At 41.9% G+C, this 23,610-nt stretch overlaps 3 protein-coding genes across 10 annotated transcripts in view; 1 reads left to right on the top strand and 2 right to left on the bottom strand.

Moving 5' to 3' along the window:
- Positions 1-2,340, top strand: part of col11a2 (collagen, type XI, alpha 2) — a 53,340-nt gene extending 51,000 nt beyond the window's left edge. For all 5 annotated transcript variants that reach the window (XM_082522096.1, XM_082522097.1, XM_082522098.1 and 2 more), the window contains 3 exons: positions 194-262; positions 416-652; positions 2,128-2,340. In XM_082522096.1, the coding sequence (XP_082378222.1) occupies positions 194-262; positions 416-652; positions 2,128-2,274 (453 nt within the window). In that variant the 3' untranslated portion in view covers positions 2,275-2,340. The remainder of the gene's footprint in view (positions 1-193; positions 263-415; positions 653-2,127) is intronic.
- A 114-nt stretch (positions 2,341-2,454) lies between these two features.
- On the bottom strand, positions 2,455-9,577 carry hsd17b8 (hydroxysteroid (17-beta) dehydrogenase 8). 3 transcript variants are annotated; one of them, XM_082522187.1, is made up of 10 exons: positions 9,510-9,577; positions 8,415-8,617; positions 8,222-8,338; positions 7,907-8,002; positions 7,050-7,135; positions 6,891-6,975; positions 6,590-6,632; positions 5,850-5,924; positions 5,704-5,756; positions 3,336-3,361 (listed from the first exon to the last, which is right to left on the bottom strand). In XM_082522187.1, the coding sequence occupies exons 1-9, from the start codon at positions 9,553-9,555 to the stop codon at positions 5,737-5,739; spliced, it is 771 nt and encodes a 256-aa protein (XP_082378313.1). In that variant the 5' UTR covers positions 9,556-9,577; the 3' UTR covers positions 3,336-3,361; positions 5,704-5,736. The 3 variants fall into 3 exon arrangements, with proteins under 3 accessions (XP_082378311.1, XP_082378313.1, XP_082378312.1); XM_082522185.1 differs by lacking the exon at positions 5,704-5,756 and having other exon boundaries at positions 2,455-3,361; XM_082522186.1 differs by lacking the exon at positions 3,336-3,361 and having other exon boundaries at positions 5,554-5,756.
- A 3,074-nt stretch (positions 9,578-12,651) lies between these two features.
- Positions 12,652-22,191, bottom strand: brd2a (bromodomain containing 2a). 2 transcript variants are annotated; one of them, XM_082522106.1, is made up of 12 exons: positions 21,666-22,191; positions 17,256-17,559; positions 17,032-17,169; positions 16,667-16,817; positions 16,378-16,577; positions 15,776-16,258; positions 15,557-15,685; positions 15,241-15,432; positions 14,887-15,146; positions 14,486-14,796; positions 14,253-14,378; positions 12,652-14,095 (listed from the first exon to the last, which is right to left on the bottom strand). In XM_082522106.1, the coding sequence occupies exons 2-12, from the start codon at positions 17,532-17,534 to the stop codon at positions 13,968-13,970; spliced, it is 2,397 nt and encodes a 798-aa protein (XP_082378232.1). In that variant the 5' UTR covers positions 17,535-17,559; positions 21,666-22,191; the 3' UTR covers positions 12,652-13,967. The 2 variants fall into 2 exon arrangements, with proteins under 2 accessions (XP_082378232.1, XP_082378231.1); XM_082522105.1 differs by having other exon boundaries at positions 20,068-22,190.
- Between the last annotated feature and the right edge of the window lie 1,419 nt (positions 22,192-23,610).

Here is a 23,610-nt window from a genome sequence, read left to right as displayed (position 1 = left end):
GTTTCTATTTTCTCATTTTATGTAAGAAAAAAAAATTATTTAACATTTATAACAAAACTAAGATGTCAGAGCAGTAATGTTGAGGAAATTTGCCACCCAGGTTTAAAAAAAGGTGTTTTTATCTGTCTGTGTGAAAACAGAGTTTAAATGAAACTTTAACTACAATGTGTGACGTGGATCATTGTGGTCACAGGTGGAGATGAGCTCCTGGGACAAAGAGACTCCAGGATCGTGGTACAGTCAGTTTTCCACTGGTAGTAAGGTTAGTAATTAAGTTTAATAGTTTAGTTCTTGACCTGTTTAACCTTCTTTCCCTCGTTTGTTTGCATCCTTACACTCATCTTACACTTTTCCTCTTTGCTGCTTGTTGTCTTATCATTAAATCTTCTCCTCTCCTTTCTCATCCTCCTCCCAGTTCTCCTACGTCGACTCCAACGGTGACCCCGTGGGCGTGGTCCAGCTGGGCTTCCTGCGCCTCTTGAGCGTCCAGGCCCGTCAGAACCTCACCTACCACTGCCACCGCTCCGTGGCCTGGGCCGACCAAAGCGCCGAGAACAACTACCAAAGGGCGCTGCACTTCCTGGGTGCCAACGACGAGGAGCTGAGCTATGAGACCAACCCGTACATCAAAGCCTTGATCGATGGCTGCTCTGTGAGTTCACACACATAAAACTACATCCAGACCTGTTAAAGGCTCCGTGTCACTGAAGGTGATGAGGAGCTGTCACATCTTTCCTCTGGACCATCGTAACCATGTATGATGGACCAGAGTTAGTCTGACCCTCATCCAGTCCTAGTAAATTAAGCTGCCTCTTTTTCTGTGATGTTGCAGTCACATTAGAAAAAACAGTGTTTTTAAATGATTGCGCTCTCATTACCTTGGAAATGGTTGCTTTGCAGACAGAGAGCAGGTCTACGACAACTCACAGTCAGTTGAAAACTTCTGTGCAACTTTGGTGCTGCTATAGTTTTTTTAGGACTATCACCACTACTTTGATCTTGTCCAGTTTCCTCAGATTTTTTAAGGACACACTGCACAGCATGCTGAGATATGTTTTCAACTAGTCGCTCTTTGGGAATCACAAAATACGATTTTCTGTCTGTTAAAGTGTCATTTTTTTAAATTTTTCATAGATTCAGCCAAAGAAATGGAACAAACTGTCTAGAGTTGTCTGTTTTCTGTAGACAGAACACTGATTCATGCTGAGTCAGGTGCCTTTTTTATTCTCGATTGAATGTTTAACTGGTTTAACACCGATCTATGAACTCTGACCTGTTCCCTCTGAAAATGCTCAGGTACAAGGATGAACTGAAAGTAAATGAAAAAGTAGACGATGTGCAAAGAAAAACTTTGACCACTTAAAAAATGTAAAGATAGTCTGACTCCAAGCGAGACAAACATGAAGAAATAAGAGCAGACTCGAGACTTTTGCATAGTTTAAACCAGAAATGCAACCAGATAAGTCGAGTCTGCTGTTTGCAAAGAAACACAAAACAGACGAGCTGTGCTCATCGATGCAGACTGACTCAGGTTAATTGCAGCATCTGGGCAAATTGTGTTTGTAGATGAACAAAAATTATTGGCAAACCTTCACCAATCTGTCTGAGAGTGACTGCAGTCAGTCTAAGTTGGACTGTGATTGGTTGGAGACAGTTCGCCTTACACCAGGCGGTCGCTTTGAGATCAAAAACATTCAATCATAAGTTGAGAGCAGCCGCTTTTTTACTTATTGTCACAAAGAGGTTGGAGTTTTATGTCGTGTGACTGAGCTGTTGGAGAAAGCACGAGAGTTTAACCCCACACTGTGTCACGTTCCTCATCAATAACAGACAGTTTTCATTTTATGGGATCTTTGGGGTTGATTTAAATTTGAGAACGATCACTAATTACACTATGATGACAAACGGTTTCACATGTAGCTGCAAAACACAAGAGGAACATTTAGAGGATTTTATGAAGTGTTTAGCTGTTTGTTTTTGAGCGGGTGCAACGGGAGAGTTTGTTTTATATAAGGAGAAGAACCACGTCTGCTCTAACTTCAGCCTAATGTGCCAACTTACACAGACTTTATAAACCTTTTTCATTTTGTGGTTTCCTGACGTGCGTGTCTCTGTGTCTCTCCTCAGTATCGTAAGGGCTTCGACAGGACGGTCCTGGAGATCAGCACGCCACAGCTGGAGCATCTTCCTCTGCGGGATATCAAGGTGTCAGACTTTGGGGAGAAAAACCAGCAGTTTGGTTTTGAAGTGGGACCTGTTTGTTTCCAAGCCTAAGAACACAAACACACACAATACATGCAAACACACACACACTTAGAGACACACTTATATATGAAAAAAACATTCATGCCCAGTAATTTGTAAATTAATTTGTAAATGATATAAAACACACACACACACACACACTTACATATACATGCAGTTGTTGTGAGACAAACACGCGCTCACAGTAAAGTGCGTGCCCGGGGAAACCAACATCCTCCCAACAGTTAATGGACGTCACAAAAACAAAAAAAAGAGGAGAGAAATCTGAAAAACTCGCGGAGAGGAGACCTTCGACCCGCCGCGCGAGACGAAGATAAAGCCAGGAGGGAGCGTTCTTCAACATAAAACAGTGTTTTCTTTAACGTCACCGACCTGAGAGCGAGCCGGCAACCTGAGGTCTGATGCCCCTCTACCTCCCCATCCAACATCTCCTCCCAGAAACGGGTCACACTCATTCCCACTTCTCTAATCTACATTCACTCTGCAGGCAGCATGACTGACGGTCGTTCAGGCTGTGAGAGGCTCCCGTGCAGCCGCCTTTATCTGTGATGCAGTTAAAATCACATGAAAGCAAAACAGGAGACAAACGTGAGCATAAAAGAACAGCCAGAGGTCAGAAACGTTCCCCTGAGCTGTAGATGAGGCTCTTTGTGAGGTCATCAGGGGCGACTCTTCAGCCATGCTGTTTACAGAGTAACATTCAGATCTTTTTACACTTTAAGGAACCAAAGAATTAACGACACCGGCAGAAACACAGGGAACTGAGCACCGAGGTTAACGTGTGGCGAGGTGCAGGACAATCCCTCCTCCACCCGAGAGGAGCGAGACCGCGCTGAGCCGATGTGATGCATGCACGAGGCAGGAGAGACGTGTGATCAGTGAAATCAAAGCCATTCATTTTGTAAACTGTGCTAAATGCAGTGCTGTTGTATTTGCATGCTGCTGGTGCCTTTTTTTTAAAGACCCGATTCTTTAAATCACTCCTCACCGAGGCCGCTAACACCACGCCGCTCCGGTGTTTGCTGAGTCTGGACTCTTTGTTGTTTTCCATCAGTGTTTAAACATGTCAGAGCTTCAGAGATTCCTCCTGTTTTTCCTGCAGCAGCAAATAAAAATGCACGCTTTTACTGACCTGTGTGGTAAGGTGCTAATTACACAAACGTGTCAAAGGTGTAGTGTCCACTCCGACTCCTTCCTGTAGTCTCTTCTAATTCATGAAGCTTGTACCTGGGGAAGATGTGCATTACATACCATTTGTACAGAAATAGTGATATTCTATTGTATTTATTTAAAACTAACAGGGTGCTTTGAGATTAAAAAAACAAGAACCAACCAATATTTCAGTCACATGTGGTTTGTATTTATTTCCTGCAGCTGACACTTGAAGGTCAAACTCACCGCGGTGCTCCGCCCTGTTCAAACTCCTTTTGTACGGAATAAAAATAAGAATCTGTGGCCACACGTTACTGTAAGATCCCGTCTTAGTGTTTGCATCGACTGTACTGTGCTGTTACATCCTGCTTCCACTGTAATGATTAAACGGTGACTCTCCACCTCTGTCACGTCCCTGTCCTTGCTGCTGTTTCACTTGTTGGCTTTTGCAGGTTTGCAATCGCGGAACAACTTTTTACTTAAAGTCTGCATCGATCTGAGCTGTGATGGTAAAGATACTGAACCACCACGGGGGAGAGAGAGGCTGTGAGAGAGGCAGGGGGGCGAAGGTCGTCCGCCACTGTGGGATGGAAAGTGAAAAATGATGGGGCGATTTAATTCTGGGGTTCTGGTTTTATTTGTTTGTGCTTTTTTAAATATATATAGCAGGAAACCGGAGGATGGATGACCGAAAAAGCCAAAACCAAAAAAATCTGCCCTCCTCCAGAGAGAATGACCTCAACTATTTGTTTGTTTTTATTGTGTTGAAGCCGTTTCAACATAAAAATATGGTGCTGAAAAAAGAAAAAAGTATTTTATAATGTCTGTAAGTAATTTTTTTAAATTCTTGTTTCTGTAATATATAATCTTTTTAAAAAGAGCTGCTTGACTCTTGTTTTTCTTCCAAACTGCTGTCATGATTTTACTACACAGGGCCACAAGGTGTCGCTATTTGTCAAAGTACTTGTTCATAGGCAACAACATAGGAAACGATGTCTATTAATAATGTATTTTAAATGCTTTATTATTTAGCAGTTTAAAGAGCTCTACAGGTTTTCTTGGTAATTATGTTTTTATTTCTGTGCGTTTTTTAATTAATTTATCTTCTGGATCAGCTTCATGTTTTGTTTTTTGACTTACTTTAATGTATTTTCCCCAAATCCTTAGTAGCATAATCTGCATTGGTGACAATATTAATTTATTTCTTGGTAATATAACAAAATATCCTTAACTTCAAATTATTTATGTGCTCTCCATTAAATATTTATTATGGTCTACTTTAGTGATTGCTGTTTCTATTTGTTACTAGAAGGTGAAACAGCGACATCTTGTGGCCATTCTGAAATTATGCCCCTGTTTTCCTCTAGATCAGCATCAGTTCGGTTTCATCACTAGTCACAGACTTTTAAAGAACTGGGATTAACTCGTTAACCTCGTTAGCGTAACTTTGTTCTCTGCAAATAATTATTTCAAAATGCTTTCAGACATTTTATGCGTTTGTGAGTAAAAGACAGGCTGTTGGAGAGCTGCTAGCTTCACTTTTTATAAAGACAAAAACGGAAACCTCAGTTTTTCTTTGCTCGATTGTTTTGCAGACAGATTTTGGCATCGTTATTGTTTTCTCCTCCTCTCAGCAGCTGTATTTAAACTTCTAAAACCAAGTCAAGCCCAGCTGTGTCACTCAGAGGGGGATGTAATGTGCTGCTACGTCGTCTTTGAGATTATGGGTCCTGTTTCCAAACTCACATGTTTAGCTGAGAAACAGCATCTGCTGAAGACGACTCAAAGTGGAAACTGCTGTGGTTTCAACAATAAAAGACAGAAAAACTGCAGCACAGATGGAGCAAAGATGCTTCCGATTATGAAACAAACAGCCCTGAAAGGCCTGCCAGCACCTCGGCTCGCAGCTCAGAGTTAAACACCTGCAACATCTGAGGAAGCTCAGCCTTCAGGTTCAAACTGTGTGTGCTGACCTTTGACCTCCAACAATGTTTTTAAAGCCAGAGTTATTATGTAAACCTTCTCAGAGAAGACAGGAAGCCTGAGGAGGCTCTGGTGGTGATGATGGTGTGGAGACACTAAAAACTCAAAAGCAGCTGGTTCAAACCAGCTGTGCCCCAAAAACACACAAACATGTTAAAACTTTTTTAAAGCTTCATTCAGATTCAACATTACATTCTAGTGTTTATTAAGACAACGTGTGACAGGTTCACATCAAAATTACAAAAACATTCACGCAATCAAAATCAAGTCAAAAAATAATAATTACGTAGAAACTAGTCTCACAGTCTTCAGTCGCGTGCTCGCCGGACGGCTGATTTAACCCATGAAAAGTCCGCCTGACAAAGAAAGACGAGTCCTGATGTGTTGGTATTCTCGTTAAACTGAAAACATTTGTCATGTGAAATGAAAAGTTTATAGAGAAACTGCACCTGTCACTTCGATGCTGGCTCCGGTGATGTACCGAGAGTCGTCCGAGGCGAGGAAGGCGCAGACATCAGCGACCTCTGGAGGACACAAAGAGCCCATCAGCTGATCTTTTTAATAAATTAACTTTAGTTTGTTTTATGAGGCCATGCAAACGTTCACCTTCATGCCACCAACATTTTCTGAGTTACAGCTGTCAGAGAGCTGGGCTGAAATTATGCATTTTTTAATATGCATTATTTGTTTCAGCATTTTTGAGCCCTCTAAACTTTTGTTTCAGAATTGAAAAACACATTTGTTTGAAAAAGTTCAACTCGTCAATCATTGTTTCCCGGCTGTGAGTGTCACAGTGTCAACTCTGAAACTGCATCATCCTAATGAAGCAGTGTAACAGAAACAGATGTTTGATCTGTTTCTCGTGATTCTCTGAGAAAAACGCAAAAAAGTGCATTTTGTCTGTATTTTGAACGGTTGTTTCACCGCGTGTGACAGTTTGAGTGTGACTCCTGTTTTCTAGCACAGTCCTATTTTAACACTCGTTAAAGTGGCTGATGACTCTAAAATGCAGAAACACTGATGTTCTCATGTTCCACATATATGTTTGGACAAATCCCACTCATCCAACAGCTTTGTGTTCATTTAAACGCAGCTGGTGTCGGTGTGGCCGGAGCAGAACGACACATGTATGAATCTGATGTCCTGGATGAAGAGTGACAGTGAAAAGCATCAGTGATATGAAACTGACCCGCCGGCTCGCCCATCCTTCCCAGAGGCACCAAGGACTCGATCTGAAACACAAACATGGCTGCAGCTTCACTGAGGAGCAGGAAGTAAATAAATATGTTGGCAGCTTTGTTTCAGTCACAATATTTTTACGAGTTTTTATGATGTTTAACAGCTCGCTGCAGTGATCAGACTCCAGGAAATTGTTTTAAAAAAGGAAAAAACTAAATTCACGTCACATTCAGCAGGTACCTGTTTGTGTGTGTCTGTGTGGATGTCTGTGTGCGTGTGTGCACCTGTGTGTGCGTGCGTGCGTGTTGTACCTTGCTAATAACCTTCTCTGGCACTTTATCTGTCATTGGAGTCGTAATGAACCCTGGCAGCACGCAGTTACAGCGAATCCCAAACCTGGAGAGAGAGAGGCGGAGACACAGGTGAGTTTCCGGTCAGCTCATGCGCGTCGCTGCATCACTTTGTTTTACCTGCTGAGCTCTTTGGCAGCGGTCCTTGTTAAACCCTCGACTCCAGCTTTAGAGGCAGCGTAGTTAGCCTGACCGATGTTTCCTACCTGCAAACAACAACCACAACAGACATGAGATAAAGGCCACATAAACCATAAAGGACCCGCAGAGAGAGGAACACCTGCAGTGGTTTTTAAAGCTGCTTCAGGAATACAATATCTTTCATGCATCTTTTACTTTGAAAACTTCAAGGCAACAAAAACTTCAGTAGACATCATCTGCAGGATCATGCACTGCACTTTTACCTGAAGCCAGCACAAACACAAGATCCAATTCTGAGTTGGAGCTTTTATTTACACAAATATATCAATTAAGATGTAAAAATAAAATGTAAATACAATTAATTTTAAACAGATGCGAAGAAACTCAAAGAAAAGTCAAGCAGGAAAATAAACTGACGCTGAAACTGTCGTGACTCGATCGTCTCACAGGACACTGACTGCATCTCGACTAGAGTGGAGCTGCAGGACGAGTCACTGCTGAGACTTCAGTCTGCTGTCAGCTCAGCTTCATTCTCAGAGTAAAAAATCAGAGTTTTATTAATAATGTGCAGGTTTGGAACCAGAGACATAAACAGGGCAGTTTATACAGACTGTAAACTCAAAGCCTGCCTACAGGTTTATGTTCGGGTGTTTTTTTACTTCTGTGTGTGTAAACAGAATAATGACCAATGAGATTTTTTTTCTGTCTTTAATTCTTTTTGTTATTTTATTTTCTCCCTTTAAATTAAACTAAAGAACAAAAATCTCCAACTTTGACTCATTTTTTTATGTTTCTGTACAAAACTGTGACCCAAACCGCGCCTGCTCATATCTCACCTTTCCCACGATGCTGCCCACAGTAATGATGGATCCTTTGGGCGCTCCACAGGCCACCAGAGCCTGAGCGACCGCCTGAGTGATCAAGAATGAACCCTGGGAGAGAACAATGAAAAATGAATCCTTTCACTCTGATCTAACACAGGATTCAAATATATTTTTACCTGTGAGCTCGAGTGGATTTAATCACTAACAGGAAACAAATAAACAGCCCGTCACTGTTCTGCTGTTCACATCATTTTAAACTGTGTTCAGTCGTCTCTCGGCCTGCAGTGTGAGATGGAGGAGAAGCTGCCAGGTGTCAGCGCCGCCTACCTTCAGGTTGATCTGGATGACTTTATCAAACTGCTCCTCCTCCATGTTGAGCAGGAAGTCGTCCTGAGTGATGCCGGCTGCGTTCACGCACACCGAGGGAGGCTGGAAGTACCGAGTCTGCAGGAGGAACGAGCGTACGTTAAAGAAGGAGGAGGAGGAAAAGACGAACGCGCAGCAGGAGCGTTGTTCTCACCTGCACGCTCGTTACCAGCTTCTTGATGCTCTCTTTAGACGACACGTCCACTACAGCCGCCGTGTGGACCTGCCCCCTGAGGTCGCTCTGCAGACTCCCCAGCGTCTCATTGGCCGACTCCTCGCTGATGTCAGCGACCACCACGGAGGCGCCCTCAGAGGCCAAACGCTGGCACACCGCCCGCCCGATCCCACTGCCTCCACCTGGGTGGGAAGAGAGGAGCATGAAGTCAGAGCAGGAACAGAGAGGAGGAAACAGCAGCGTCTGAGGCGTCAGGAGCTCAGGATGTTTCTGAAATGAAAACAAAAGTCCCCACAAAAACATCTGGACTAGAGTTAGTCGTGAAAACACAACTGCAGGGCTCTCAGGTCCGCTCAAAGCTTCCTGCTCTGATTAAACATCCACATTTAATAGTTTAGGAGCTGCCTGCCTGGAAATGAACGTTTCTGATGTTTGTGTTTCCTGTTTTAAAATGAAAGGTTGCGATTTACTACAAATGACTTAAAGACGAGGAGCAAATGACAGGAAACTAACCTGAGCTACAATAAGAAACATTATCTCCACTAAAACACAATATGAACTCACATTTTCTCCACAGGTGAAATTTATTATGCATCAGATGTTGAGCTGGAGCCTAAATTTTAATCTCTTTATAACCTGAAAGCAGCCTAAACTCTGAATAATTAATTAGTGTGCATTAAAAATAATGTATTGTTATCTTTGGGAATATTTGCTAGAGAAACTGACCGGAAGAAGGAGTGGGCTATATGAACGATCCTTTCCTGTCGTCAGTTTATTCCACGGCAACAATAACCGAGCTGCACAGATGCGTCTAATTATATATGAATCAGCTGCTGCTGAATACTTTGAACAGCTTCACATGATACAAAATAAATCTCCTTAGTCTGAACGTCAGTCTGAAACTCCACAGCTCCTCTGAACTCGCAGAGAAGTTTAATGAAGCGCGAGTTTCCTTCAGCTGCGGAGATAACGGAGAAAACCTCTCCCGGTTTAACGGAGCAAAAACACCTGAGACAAAAAGAAACGGTCGGGTTTATTTCTCTGTGAAGGATCCGTAATAAAACATAAACTAACCGGTGACCAGCGTCAACCTTGAGATGAGCCTTGTGGCAGCCGCCATGACAGTTTGCTGTTGTTGTAGTTTCAGGTTTGTCCATCAGGCGGCGATAAAAAACGGTGAAAAAAGGTAAACAGTGTTTAATGTAATGAAAACCCAACATCATCAGTAAAAGAATAAAGGCTATACAGGCATTTTATTTTGAAATCGATACCGGTGTTGGGCCAAAAAGTGACCGTCTACCAAAAATGTTGTGTATGTTTTTATGTGTAACGTCTTTACCTAAAATGTCAAATAGACTGTAGTGAACAGGATTTACACAAAACAAATAAATGCCCTGTTTTTAGGCAACTTTATGACTGTATGATTATTGTTTCTACATTATAATCAATCCAAACTTTTGGCCACTTTTATGTTATATTTGTTGTTATTTCACTCTTAACAAAGAAATTTCCTTCATAACATGTTTCACAGATTATAGTCTAACATGTCATTTACAGCTGTTTAAATACCAGCGCAGCCACTGTGGAGCGCCACAGTAAGCGGAAACACGTCACCACCACAGTAGGCAGAAACACGTGACTTGCAAACCGCGCAAGTGGATCGTAAAGGTTGGAACAGAGTCATTCACCGTTAGTAGGAATCAACAAGTCCGCTTACACTGATCATGCGTTACAACATGGGAATATTTAAGTAAGAGAGCTGGAGTCTTTAAACCACATTTTGCATTAAAATATGATTTATTGTTGGCATCAGAGATGGAAAGAAACGAAGTAGAAATACTTTGTTACTGTACTTTAGTAGTAGACTTTTGGGGTATCTGTCCTTTACTTTGCTACTTTTTTGTTTCTACTTTTACTTTACCTTACTTTATACTTTTGTACTTTACGTATGTTTTGGAGCCTGTACTTTTTACTTCCACTTGAGTAAAAACATGAGTCAATACTTTTACTAGAGTCTTTTTAAACAGAGGTATCTATACTTTTACTTGAGTAAAGAAAAATGTGTTCTTTTGACACCTATGTAGCGGTCACTTTCAAATGTATTTGTTTTTTGCTTCTTATTGAACAAATTCACTTCACTACTTTTCACTGTCTGTAACATCAATGTAAATTGTTCCATTTACTGCACATTGCACTTTATTCATGTCTTTTATTGCCCAGTTAGTTAGTTTAGTTAGCCTTTATTAAATTGTATGTCAATACATACAATTTACAAAAGTATCTTGTAAAGTATCTTTTTGTAAAGACTTTTCTCCCCAAATCTATTACATGCAAAGTGTAACGTGTTGTTTCTGCTGAAACCTAAACTGTTTTGGTTTTTTTTTACATGCAAAATGTTTTTATCTCATAATTTCAACTTAATCTGTTGTCTAGTATATTTTCTCTGCTCTGTCAATGTGGTCAAAACGCAATTTAATTTTCGCTATTAAAGTCGAAGTCACACGTTTCCGCCTACTGTGGCGCTCCTCACCTTACAGTGGCTAAAGCCAGGTGCTCTTGTGGTTGCCACAATACCGGAAGTATTTACATGTGGCAGGATACCAGTGGTGTAAATACGTATTGTGGCCACTGGAGGGCAGTCAATCTCTGTTATCAGTCTGTTCAATTCAATTTTATTTATACAGCACCAAATCACAACAACAGTCACCTTAAGGCGCTTTATATTGTAACGTAGACCCTACAATCATATGACCCCCTATGAGCAAGCACTTTGGCGACAGTGGGAAGGAAAAACTCCCTTTTAACAGGAAGAAACCTCTGACAGAACCAGGCTCAGGGAGGGGCAGAGCCATCTGCTACGACTGGTTGGAGTGAGAGAAGGAAGACAGGATAAAGACATGCTGTGGAAGAGAGACAGAGGTTAATAACAGGTATGATTCAATGCAGAGAGGTCTATTAACACATAGTGAGTGAGAAAGATGACTGAAGAAGAAACACTCAACGCATCAGTCTACACCGCAGTGAGAACTCAGAAACGTTTATAGTTTAGAATATAGTTAATTTTCCTCATTTACTGGGTAGATTTATTTCAATATTCTCATTAAATATCTTATGATCAGTAAATCTGACACTGATGTGCTGCAGAAACCTTTAGAGGAACATTTATATATTTAGCCACACATGGCTTTGATTTACAATCGTCTCCGTCATAATTCTGTTGTCTGTTTTTACTCTTGCACTTTTAAGTGTCTGTAAAAACTCTAGTCCAGCTTTTTCCTGAGAAATGAAAAAGAAATTTATCAGCAGCGTCAGCGATGTGCTGAAGTCCAGTTCACTGTGTCCTCTTTGCTCTATTTATTTTCCAAGAAGAGATCCTGTTGCCTGGTAACTTCTGACTGCTTCATCTGGTTTTCACTTTCATCTTTCAAGGAGCTTTCATGAAAAATGAGCCAAACTAGACTAAGAGCAAAAACTAATTCGGCTGCAACAGATAAAACACCTTAATTTACATAAAATCCAATTAAAATATCACAAAAATATCTTTACATGTTTTTGTCCCAGCTGTCAGCATCATTACTGAATACATTTAAAGGCTGATATAAATATATCATTAATAAAATGTTAATAAAAGGTTCAGTTTAATATTATTAAGACTCCCAAGTTAAGAATAGATTTTAAATGTGACACCAAATACTTAAATGATCTTCTGTGTTATTCTGGACTTTTATCTGTTGTCAAAAAACTCATGTTTGGAAGTTTCAGCTGGTCTGTGGGGTTACACAGTGCAGCAGGACTGTTTTGGAGTATTAAATGGATTTTGTCTTCTTGTTCCCTTTTATTTATTATTAGTAATAATTATTAATAATCAATATAAACATGTCAGAGAATCTCAGGATTTTTAATATGCAGGAAAACTGCTTGCAGCAGGATGCAGGCTGCACATGTGAGGATACATGAAGTCAGGCACTGTGAGAACGTCATTCAGAGGAACTCGATTTTAATGTTCAGTTCCAGTTGTGTGTTGTTCCCCTCTGTGATGAGAGCGTTTGTTTTAAAAAGTCCAGATTAGGGTTAAAAAGTTCTTTCAGCAAAAGAATAAACAAACTGCAGTTAATACTTTAATCTGCGCCTCTCTTTGATCGCCAAACTGAAAACTTTGATGTATTTTTTATGTCGTGTTGTTTGAACTCAGGATGTCAATAAAACGTTGCCAAAGTCGGTGAAAAGACGTCTCAGTTTATTTATGTACAGATGTTCAGGTGAAGCGATGGAGTACACAGGCTTCAGGGTTCTGACAAACTTCAGACTGAAAATACTTTAAAAAAGGAATCAAAGGGAAACAAAAACATGCTCAGAGGCTGTAGGTTATCTACACCTCCACAATCCCGACACGTAACCTGTCCACAAACGTTTGCTTTCGGTATGAAAAGTTTCTCCTTTTTAAAATTCCTCCTAAATAAATAATCCGCTGCAGAAGAACAGAAAACACACCTTACCCTAAAAATCACAAACTGGTTTAGTAGTACAAACAAAACGAAACAGTGCATCATCACAACAACACGAATCCATCGTCGGCGTCTACTCGATCAAAACAAACTCGCCGTCTCTAACCTGCTGTACTAAAGTTTAATCACACAAAGTAAAGTCAAATAAAACTGAAACTTTCAGCTGCCGTCGATCTCGAAGGCCGATTGTTTAAAGACAAACTTCTGGATTTAAAACCTCTCTGATCCGATGTTTTTGTGACTGAATTAAAGAAATCAGAGGAACAGATGTTATTGAGCACAGGACGAAACGCCCCCACAATTTATTAGCAGATTGGTCACATTAGAAAAAGCAACACGTTTACAGAGAAAAGGATGAGAAAACAGCCGACACAGAAACATTCATGCCCCTCCAACAGATGTGTGCAGATGTTCGTCAGCTCCTCTGTATCTCATGCGTTCTGAAGGTGCTTCTGTGTGCAGACCCACTTTTTCAACGCCTGCGTCAAAACTATGAAGAACGTCACGACGTCATTCGCACAGAAACACACACACAAATATTTCCCCTCTTTATCCACTCGGAAAAAAAAGAAAGAAACACAAACAAAAACGACTTCGCTCATGCCAGTTTCATTGTTCCCACAATGAGGGAATAAATTAGCTCCATAAAATGCTTCTTTATAAAAGAAATGTATTGAGTACTGTACACCTCGTCTATACAGCATAAAGACAGGGAGCACGGTGAGAAGGGAAAATTATCTCCAGAAATTAGACACATTCTGGCTCTAGCACCCTTATCCCTCCAACGCACGCCTCAATCTTCTTTATGTGCAGGAGATGGAGCGTCCCTCACTCCACCCGCCGAGGCCGGTTCTTCAGGGAGGAGAGCAGGAACCTCCTTCATGTCGGAGCTGAGCGCCGGGAACGCTCCATCTCTGCCGGGCTCGCCAGCCCTTCCTGCAGCTCTGTCAGCAGCTTTAAATAAGTTCAGTCCACTCGGGGGGAAAAGAGTCCAACGGGACATCTTTTCATATGAAGAGTCTGTCTCTCAGCCGGAGTCTGACTCACTTGTGTCTGAGGACGAGGACGAAGAGGATGATGAAGAAGAGTCAGAGGAGGAGCTACTGGCGCTGAGACGCGACGGCTGGGTGTGGGTGTCGGCTGCAGGCTTCTCGGCTGGAGGAAGAAAACAAAACAACATCAAGATGTGTTCAGAGGAAAACAAGGAAAACTACATTATGCTCCATGGCTGTAGTTTTTGGTCATTTTTCAACACCGGGACCAGTTTAGTCGTTGTTGATAAAGTTTCACTCTTCAACCATGGACGACTTACGTTTGGTCTTCATCGGCTTCTTTCCAGAGTTGAGCTGACCGCTGACGTCCATCAGCCTTCTCTCCAGCTCCATCTGCTTCTCCAGAGCGAGCTCTTCCCGCGACTTTCCAGCACTGTTCTTACTCGCTGCAGACAGAAGACGAGAACATCAATGAGCTGGAGAACTTTAACCAAAGATCAACTAACCCAGTGCTTATTCATTTTCTTCCCAATGTTTTATGAGGTTCACTAACTGTAAGGCTTTCGGGGTTTCTTCCTCAGACACGTCATGACGTATCGCTCCAGCTCCCGCAGCGTCGACGGCTTCAGCGTCTCGAAGTCTATCTCAATCTCCTCGGGGTTGGTGTCTCGGAGCGACGGCTCACGGGACTGGATGATGTAAACAACACGGCCGAGCTTTTCGCCGGGCAGCTTGTTGATGTCCAGGCTGAGCTGGCGCTTCTCGTCGTACGACATAGGCGCCGTCTCCTCCTCTTCGTCTGAGTCAAAATGGCTCACGAGGGGATCGTGGGCCACCTGCGGGATGACGTTGGCCTTTTTGGATCTGTTGGAGGAAAGCAGGGAGTGTTTAACAAAATAAAAATGTGCACAATGCAGTCAACTCATAAACTGTCCAGTAGGTGGCAGCACTCACTTGCTCTTGTTGTTTTTCTTGCTCGGTGCCTTCTTCATCGGCATCACGGGGCAGGGCACACTCTTGCTCTTAGATTTTGGAGTTTTGGTCATTTTCGGGGTCTTGGGCGGCCTGACAGGTGTCACATCCTCCTCTATCCTCCGGTGCTTCTCTTTCTCAACCTTTTTCTTCTTCTTTTTGTCCTTCTTGTCTTTCTTCTTCTTGGGTTTGGCGATGGGGCCCTGGGAGAGTGCGGTGAGCTGCTCATGAACAGCTTTTAGCTGAAAGATCAAAAAAATAAAAAGATAAAATGGCATCAGTGCTGCGAACAACCGGTGTGTGAACATGTGTTTACAAACATGCTGCTGTACACACCTGCTCCTGCAGCTCTGCCAGACGGTTCGCCCTCTCCTCCTCAGAGTCGGAGCTTGGGCTGCTGTCGCTTTCCTCACTCTCGCTGCTGAGCTCACTCTCAGAGGAGGATGAAGAGGATGAGGAAGACGAGGAAGAGCTCGGTGGTGCTGGAGGCTCATCTGGCATTTTAGCAATACAGAACTCAAAAACATCCTGGAGAGAGAAAATGGTTTGGTTTAAAAAAAAATGCAACTGAAAATGAGAAGTAGAAGTTTCAAATTGCGAGAATTTAAAAGTTCCAATTAATTTTTTTAATCATTGAAATAAAGAAAATCACCTGGAGTTTTCTGGCCATGGCCACCACATCGTGGTCAGGAGGGTTGTACTTGTAGCAGTTGGAGAACATCAGTCTAACATCAGCGGAGAACTGGTGCGCCTCACGGTACTCTCTGCCGTCCATCTTTCGCTAAAACAACAAAAGAAAAGATTTTAGATAAACAGTCTCTGAACTTCAGTTTCAGAAGTGATAAATTCAGTCTGTGGAACGAATGCGTACCTTGATGGTGCTGAGGTCCATGGGCTGTTTAATGATGTCGTGGTAGTCGTGAAGACCGAGCGACGAGGCATCGACAGGCTTGTAAAACGGCCAGGCGTACGCGGCGTGCTTCTTCGACAGCAGCTCCTTCAGGACGCCGCTGCAGTAACGCATCTGAGGGCTCAGCTTGCTGCGGCGCACCGGCGGCGGCAGGATAGAATCTGGTAAGTCCTTCTTAGGAGGTTTGATGGGTCGTCCGCTCACTCCCCTCCTGTTCCCTCCTGCTCCTTTGGTGCCTACAACCACTGCTGGTCGGCCCATATTCATGTTGATATTCATTCCCATCCCCATGCCCATGCCGCTGTTGTGGTCCACCCTCAGAGAGGTCAGGGTTAGCGGTGAGTTGTGCCCCAGCCCCATGCCACTAACGCCCATCGTGCTCATTATAGGCATGGGTACGGTGGTCGGAGTGGTTGTGTCCGCTTTCCGCTTCACACCTTTTTTCTGTAGATGAGAAAAGAAGAACAGAGGAAGTCAGAGGAATCCCGTTTCATGTCTAGTCTCCATGAATTTTAGAACACATTCCAAAAATATAAATACAAGAAGTCAAGCGTTACAGTTACCTTAGCCGTGGGCTGGGTGGGCAGGAGACCTGTGATTGTGGGCATGGTCTGCTCAGTCTGAAAGGCGTGGGGCATGCTCTTGGACAAAATGGTTTGTGGTGGGGTGGAGAGGATTGAGTCGGGCGTTTCTGGAGTGGGAGGCGAGTATGCTGACTGAGAGACAGCTGGGACTTGATGAGCTGTTGTCACGCCTCCAGAGACTGAAAGAGTGAAAGAGGAGAATCAGGCTGTGAAGTGACTGATCTTGTCCTGAGTGTACTACAGCTGCTGGCCTGACACATCTGCTCACCTGCATTGTTTTTCCCTTTTTTGCCATTTTTTGCAGACTTGCTGCGTGGAGGTGGGGGAGGCAGCTCCAACTCTTCCTGAGGCATCTGAGCCACCTTCTGCAGGAACGCCTTTTCCAGAGACTGAGCCATCAGCACGATGTCATCTGTCGGCTGCAGTGAAGGAAATTCACACAAAATGGTTTTAAAACAATGATATTAACACACTTTATACATAATACATTCATTAACTATAGTTAATAACTATAGGCAACATCTAAAGACATAATTATATACAGATACATAATATACAAGGGTAGTATTGCTCTAAATATTTTATACTATATATTTTTACAATTTTTGGTTATATTGACCAGGGCAGATTTACCTTGTTATAAATGTAGCAGTTGGTAAACATGGTGTTGAAGTCCTGCATGCACTCACTGGCACTGCGGTAGTAGTTATTTTCTAATCTCTTCTTAATTGTGCCCATGTCCATTGGATTTTTTATGATCTTGTGATAGTCCTGGAGGAAGAGAGGCATTTTCAGGGTAGGAAACATTCAAACTTCACTCTTTAAACAGGAACCGAAACCTGAAACTATACACTCACCGGCAGGCTGAGCTTGACAGCATCCACGGGTTCGTGAAAGGGCCAGGCAAAGTGGTGCCTCCACAAAGATTTGAGCAGGACTTTCTGCAGGAACTGCAGTTGGTTGGTCATCCTCCCCTGGCGGTTGGGGTCCTTCACCGGGGGCTGCGGGGGCCCGGAAGGGGTCATCTGGCTGTGGGGGGGCATTCCAGGACTCTCAAAGCCCTCGTAGAGCAGTGAAGGTTTTCGGATGCGTTTTCCAGCTGTGCCACAGTTCTGATCCATCATTATTCCCAACATACTGGCATCGGGCCCAACATGGGAGCTGCAGAGAGCACAGTTACAAAGGAACTGAGTATTTTGGTTTGAGCTGTGATGATGAAATTCTATTAAGTTTTTCTTCTCATTATAGAAAGGTTACAATGAATATTCTGTGCTGTACATCCTGGGATTACCATGTAAGCTAATCAACTTTCATAATAAATAAGTGTTCCCTTGTTGACGTATGCTTCCTGTTATCATGTCAAATTTGATACAAAGTCAAAAAGGATACTACACGTTTGTTAGCAAGCACCCATCTGCCTGACCCTGAGCGCTCACACTGGGTGAACTGGTACAAGCACTTCCTCTTCTACACGTCTCACTCAGACTTAAACCCAACACCCATTTCCATGCTTTTAAAAAAAAAAAAAAACAACTTAGATTGTGGGAGGAGTTTAAGCTGCCATGTTACTGTAATGACTGGAATAGTGTAGAAAATTTACACACAAATTCTAATTCCTAACCTTGTCTACCACAAGCCACCCATTAGTCATTAACACAGGATTGTGATTATATATAAACAGAGCTTAGGGTACACATTAACTTGTCACAGTATTAACACTAAGCCACTCCTCCTTCTTGTTCTGTGTTTGACAGGTGCGAGACACCGACTATCTAAACTCGTTCTCTGCAACCATGACTGTACCTATGAGCGCCTGGTGACTTCAGAGTTATGTTTAGATGACAGGAGAAAACAGTTCTATACAAAAGTCACATTACCAATACGTAACACGACACTTTGCACCAGCGAAGGAAGACCATCTCTGTTGAACTCTGGTGTTGACCTGACTTACCATTGTGCCTCCATGTGTACCTTTAATAACACTAAGGTGTAAAGAAAGCATATCCTTATACACTCTAGAGCCAAACAGCATAGTTACGGGTACTGGATATAAGGTAACAGTAGTTGTAGTTTATGTCATTAACTGTGCAGTATTTTCAGAGTCTGGTTACTTGGATGGGGACTGTTGGTGGCATTAGCATCAAATCTACAGTGACACTAATGCTAGTATTTTTAATTTAAAAAGAAAAATGTAAAAACCAGCAATTCTGTTTATTCAGTTGTCCTCTTTCAGTGCTGCAAAGTATTGACTCACCATGATCCACCTTCACTGGCCCACCATCTGAACCACAAGACTTACAAGACTAACCAAGGCCAGAGGGGGTATTTAAGGTCACCCGCCTGAAAACTGGTTTCTACCAAAAGCCTGAAACAGCTGGTGTTGTATTATTGGATGCTGCACCATTACCATTAAGTCAAAACAGAAAATTGTTTTTTTTTTTAAGTTCCACATTTAAGCAAACAGTGCAAGTAATATAACCATGGGGTTAGTAGCTTAAGTCTCCTATGCATAGCCTAAAGGTATGTTTGCACTGATCCACCCTACACACAAAATGTAAGAAGAATTAGCAACATGATACAACAAAAGGAGTGCAAAGCTATTGTAAACCAGTCATTTTAAATGATACAACTGTTGGAAACACATTTGACAGTTAGTGTACTTTATTATTAAAAAGGGAAATAATCATGTACAAAATATAACAGCACTACACAAAAAACATGTTGGCCCAAAAAATATTTAACAAATTAAGAGACAAAAAATAGATTCTCCATTAAAGTATTAAAAATTTATCATATTTAGAGACAGTTTTTTGGCATTATCGGATTAGTTCAAAATGATAGCAGCTGCTAACTACTGGGGCTAGTGTGCGCTGTAACCAGGCAACCAAGGGAAACACCCAACATATATACTAATAACCCTACATTAAAAATAACATTTACCAGAGACATTGACAGGCTCTCTGTATGTGTGACAATACTACTTTAATAATACATAAATAACTGGTAGTGGTGCTACTGATAACGGAGCGTTAGCCGTTATGCTACAATGGAGTCGTTACACCGGCGATCACAACAACCCCATGACCGCCACATGGCTACAACAACAAACCAGCGAAACACGCAGTGACTCTGCCGTGGCGGTGCGCACGACCCCCCTACGTATGTACTTGCACAACGATCAAGTTTAACTATGGTTTTGTGCTACACAAATGCCACATTTATACATTAGATAAAGCCTTCTTAAAAGATGCCAGGTCAGCATTGTCAATTGTCACTGTCAATAAACGCAGACATACAGCACCAAACGTGATACTTACGCGTCTCATGAGCAACCCTTTGGGCTCAGGCTAGAGCTAGTAATGCTAACTGCTAGACAGTGTGAGAGAGCGGCCAACGGCAGCCGAAAATGGCGCCGGCACAGCGCTCAACAGTCGCAGTTTGTTATGTTAAAAAGCCCAAAACAACCTTACTTCTTCCACATGAAAGTCACTTCTAATGCCTGTAACGACACGATAAAGTCCTTCCTGTAGCATACTCAGCGTCCACCTCTCTTCAACTGGCATTACAGCAAACAGGGTGCCCGTTCCGTTATATTTAAAATAAATAACCATAAATGTTCACAATATTCCGACTGATGGAAAGCTGAGAGTCAGTTATACCGGTAGATACCTGTCAATGGGCGGGTTAACAGCCATTTCCATCGGGATGGATCCGGATTCTGTTTTTAGCTACACTCAAACCAGGATCCGTCTCCAGTCGTCAGATCTCTCCGTTCCCCGCCACGGAGCTCTCTTTCAAATCTGCTTCGCTGAAATGGCGACTATGCGACTACACCCGGCTTTTTATAGACCCGTCGCAAAACCCATTGGACACACCACCCCAAAACGTCCCCGCCCCTTGGATTTCTACTGGCTGTTCACGACGTCAGTTAAAATGACCACACCCCTGGATACTGAAACTCTCCAACCTGCAATTCATGTCAGCCTATTCGCAAGATTTTCCTGTCCGTCAAATAAGTTGCACAACACTATTGGTCCACCCTTCTACAGCCTTTAAGATATACTGTATGCAACTGGCTCCGCCATTATTATCCCTCCAGAAAGCGAGGGCAAGGAAGCCAGCCTGCTCCATATCATATTACATTACGTCAACGTGTTGAGAGCGACGACGGGTATTGGTCAAAGCTGCTGTAACGCGGGCTTTCAGGGTAAATACCATGAAGCCTATTGGTTGTTGCATCCAGTCACGCGTACCCTCGAAGAGCCAAGGGCTTCTTCCCACGAGCGTTGTACTAAACAGTACATCCGCATTTTTTTATCTAAGGGAAACGAAGCACAGCCGCCATCTTTAAGCACGTTGAGAGACAGTAATATGATCAAATAACCCTCAACTCAAAACACACAATGTCAAGAAAAACCTGTAAAACGCCGTATATTCGATTTACACGCACAAACGGTGTAAGATCCCAACACTTGGTGAAGAAAGCGCCACAATTTTAACAGTCAGACCAGCCAAGTCTGTAAAACGAGGCCTCCACGACCCGCAGTTACACGCTGTGAAAGGGCGCAGATCAGGCCTTACACATAATTTAACTAAACGATGTTTGTGCTGAAGCCATCATTTACATCTTTCATCAGCAATAAAAACCTAACACGAACACCTATAAGAAGGTCACAGAAACCAACGCCTGAATGACACAGCAGTTTTCATTAACAACCTCATCCAAAGCCTGATTAAATCAAGCTCCAACCGAAATATTTACAACTACGTTAACCAATACAGTCCAAGGGAATAATTAAATTAAAGATTGGACTATTGTTTTAAAGATTAAACCATCAAACCACACCTTTGTGGTTCAACCAAACAATAAAAGACCAAATAACATCAAGATAATAGTACAAAAATCGTACTTAATAAACCTATATAAGCGGCTTCTTTTAAAAAAAAAACAAAAAAACAAACGACTTAAACTCATTGAAACGACGACACACAAAAGGTTACCTAACCACTGCGCCCATCCCCCACACCAAGGTTACAAATTCTCTGCAATGTCACTGAAATACACGATACAGCACTGGCACATATTAATACAGATTCAAATATTTCTAACGTTTTCATAACATTGTGCTGTAAAAACAAACATTAAACTAAACATTTTTAAAAATATATATAAAAAATATAAAATGAATGTTGAGTATAAGTCAATAAAGTCTGGAATGTAAAGTAAGTAAGAAATTCCAATGATAAATCCCAAAATAATGCGAAACCTTTCTTCAAATTATCTTCTTGTCTTCCACCTCGATACTTTTTAACCAACACATTTCCCTCAAACATGTCCGCCTTCTTCCCCCATTCCCTGCGCAGGGTGGGGGAGGGGAGTCATGTGACGGCTCGTGCCCGTTCATCAAATCTGGACACGTGGCATTCTGCAAACACCGCGATAAAATGTGTTCAACGCGAGCCCGAGCTCATAAAAACACCGTGTCCATATCCAGAGAGACGCGCAGATTATTCGCCACAATTAGGCGAATAAAGTTGTCGAAATATCCGAACAAAGGACATACTTTCCGTAGGATTTGGCTCATTCTGATTGGCCAGGCGTGACCACGTGACTAAAAAACGATTGCAGTTTTATTGATTGCGCTGTTTGCCGAACTCTTGCACCTGTAATCCGTTTATGATCGCCGTAATAATCCACATCTCATTTGTCGGAGTTTGTCAAAGAAAAATACTGACATCTGTTTTTTTCTTCTGATCGTGATTGCTGTCGATCTGCGTCTGCGTTGCACCATGAAACATGGCGCATGCGCTTATCCCACGTAGACGCCTTGCCAACAATGCCCCCAGTGTGCGAGAGCGACGCTGATCCAGGAGCAGTTTTACCCATAAAATACGTTCTTGTGTTCTGCACTTAGTGTTCCCTGGAAGGAGGTGGGATTCAGCTGGAAGTGATGAGTGTTATTTTACAGATTAAAGCAGGAAAAGGGGATAAACTGGGGATTTTATATAAATAGTTTTTTAACAACAATTTAACTTGTTCTGACATTAAACTACAATCTATTCCTTCCCCTACCCTGTCCTATCTAGTATGTATGTCTCTTTAGACGCATATCCATCATCTCCGCTTTTGTCTCTATTTTTTAATGTAATTTTGAAAAATGTTTTTGGTATTTCTCTAGTCTTGTTATTTTTCAGGTATTATGTGCCTGTGGAGTGTTATGTGCACCTTAGTATTTGTATTTCAAATAAGATTTGAAAATGGACAATAAGCTTCACTGAAGTAGTCCCTGATGAGTCGAGACTTTTGCATCACGTTAAAGTGGAGTTATCATTTCACTGCTGGATTCCAATGAGATTATCAGACACGTAACTGTGTTATCAAAATAATAAAAGCAACATCTTTTGATCCCAGATTTCAGTTAGCAGGTAATTCATTTAGACAGCAGTTATTCAAAACCATGTTCCCCCAGGCACACTCAGGGAACAGCCGGTGATCTGTTGGATGTTAGATAAAAACTCAATCTGCACAATAAGGGTGTGATTATTGTGCAACCGGCCTGAAAATGTTGCACAGTGGATGGAAACTGAACTGCACATCCTGTATGTGATCATATCTTTGTATCGACTGACTGTTTATTGTTAAACAAATATTTTTACTGGTGAGCTTATAGAGGCAATATTGATAACGACAACAAAGATGCACATTTCATAAATTTGTTTACATAATTTTTCTTTATCAGTCTTGCAACTTTTGTAAATCACATTTTAAAAGTAAACACTTGCATTCACCAGTGCAAGCTGAAATTTGATAGGTGGTGTATATGTACTGCAGTATTTGTTGATAAGTATCTCATAGAAAATACAGATACTCTATTTATAGTACAGTTACTGACTTTGTCTTTCTTGGTTCTCACTATAAAGAATATAATTTTGACTGAGACACATGTTGTTGTTGATGTCATAAGTTTAATAGTCAGTGGAGCTTTTTAATCCTCTGTCCACTGCTAAACATTTATACATATTTGCAACTTTATCTTAAAAAGTTTTACTTTTAATTTTAAACATCTGAAGTGAAACTTTTACCTGTTAAAATCTAATTTGTATCTGAAATTATCTGAAAAATTATAAAAGAAAACCATTTGAACCGTAGGATTTTTTTCAAGAATGAAAAAGTGAAACTGTATTTAGTGAAAGTGAAAGCCTCATGAACGA

The sequence above is a fragment of the Aulonocara stuartgranti genome, assembly GCF_965226115.1.
Source record: "Aulonocara stuartgranti genome assembly, chromosome: 22".
In the NCBI taxonomy this organism is placed as follows: domain Eukaryota; kingdom Metazoa; phylum Chordata; class Actinopteri; order Cichliformes; family Cichlidae; genus Aulonocara; species Aulonocara stuartgranti.
Note: the sequence above shows the minus strand (reverse complement) of the source record. Positions and strands in the feature narration are given on the sequence as shown.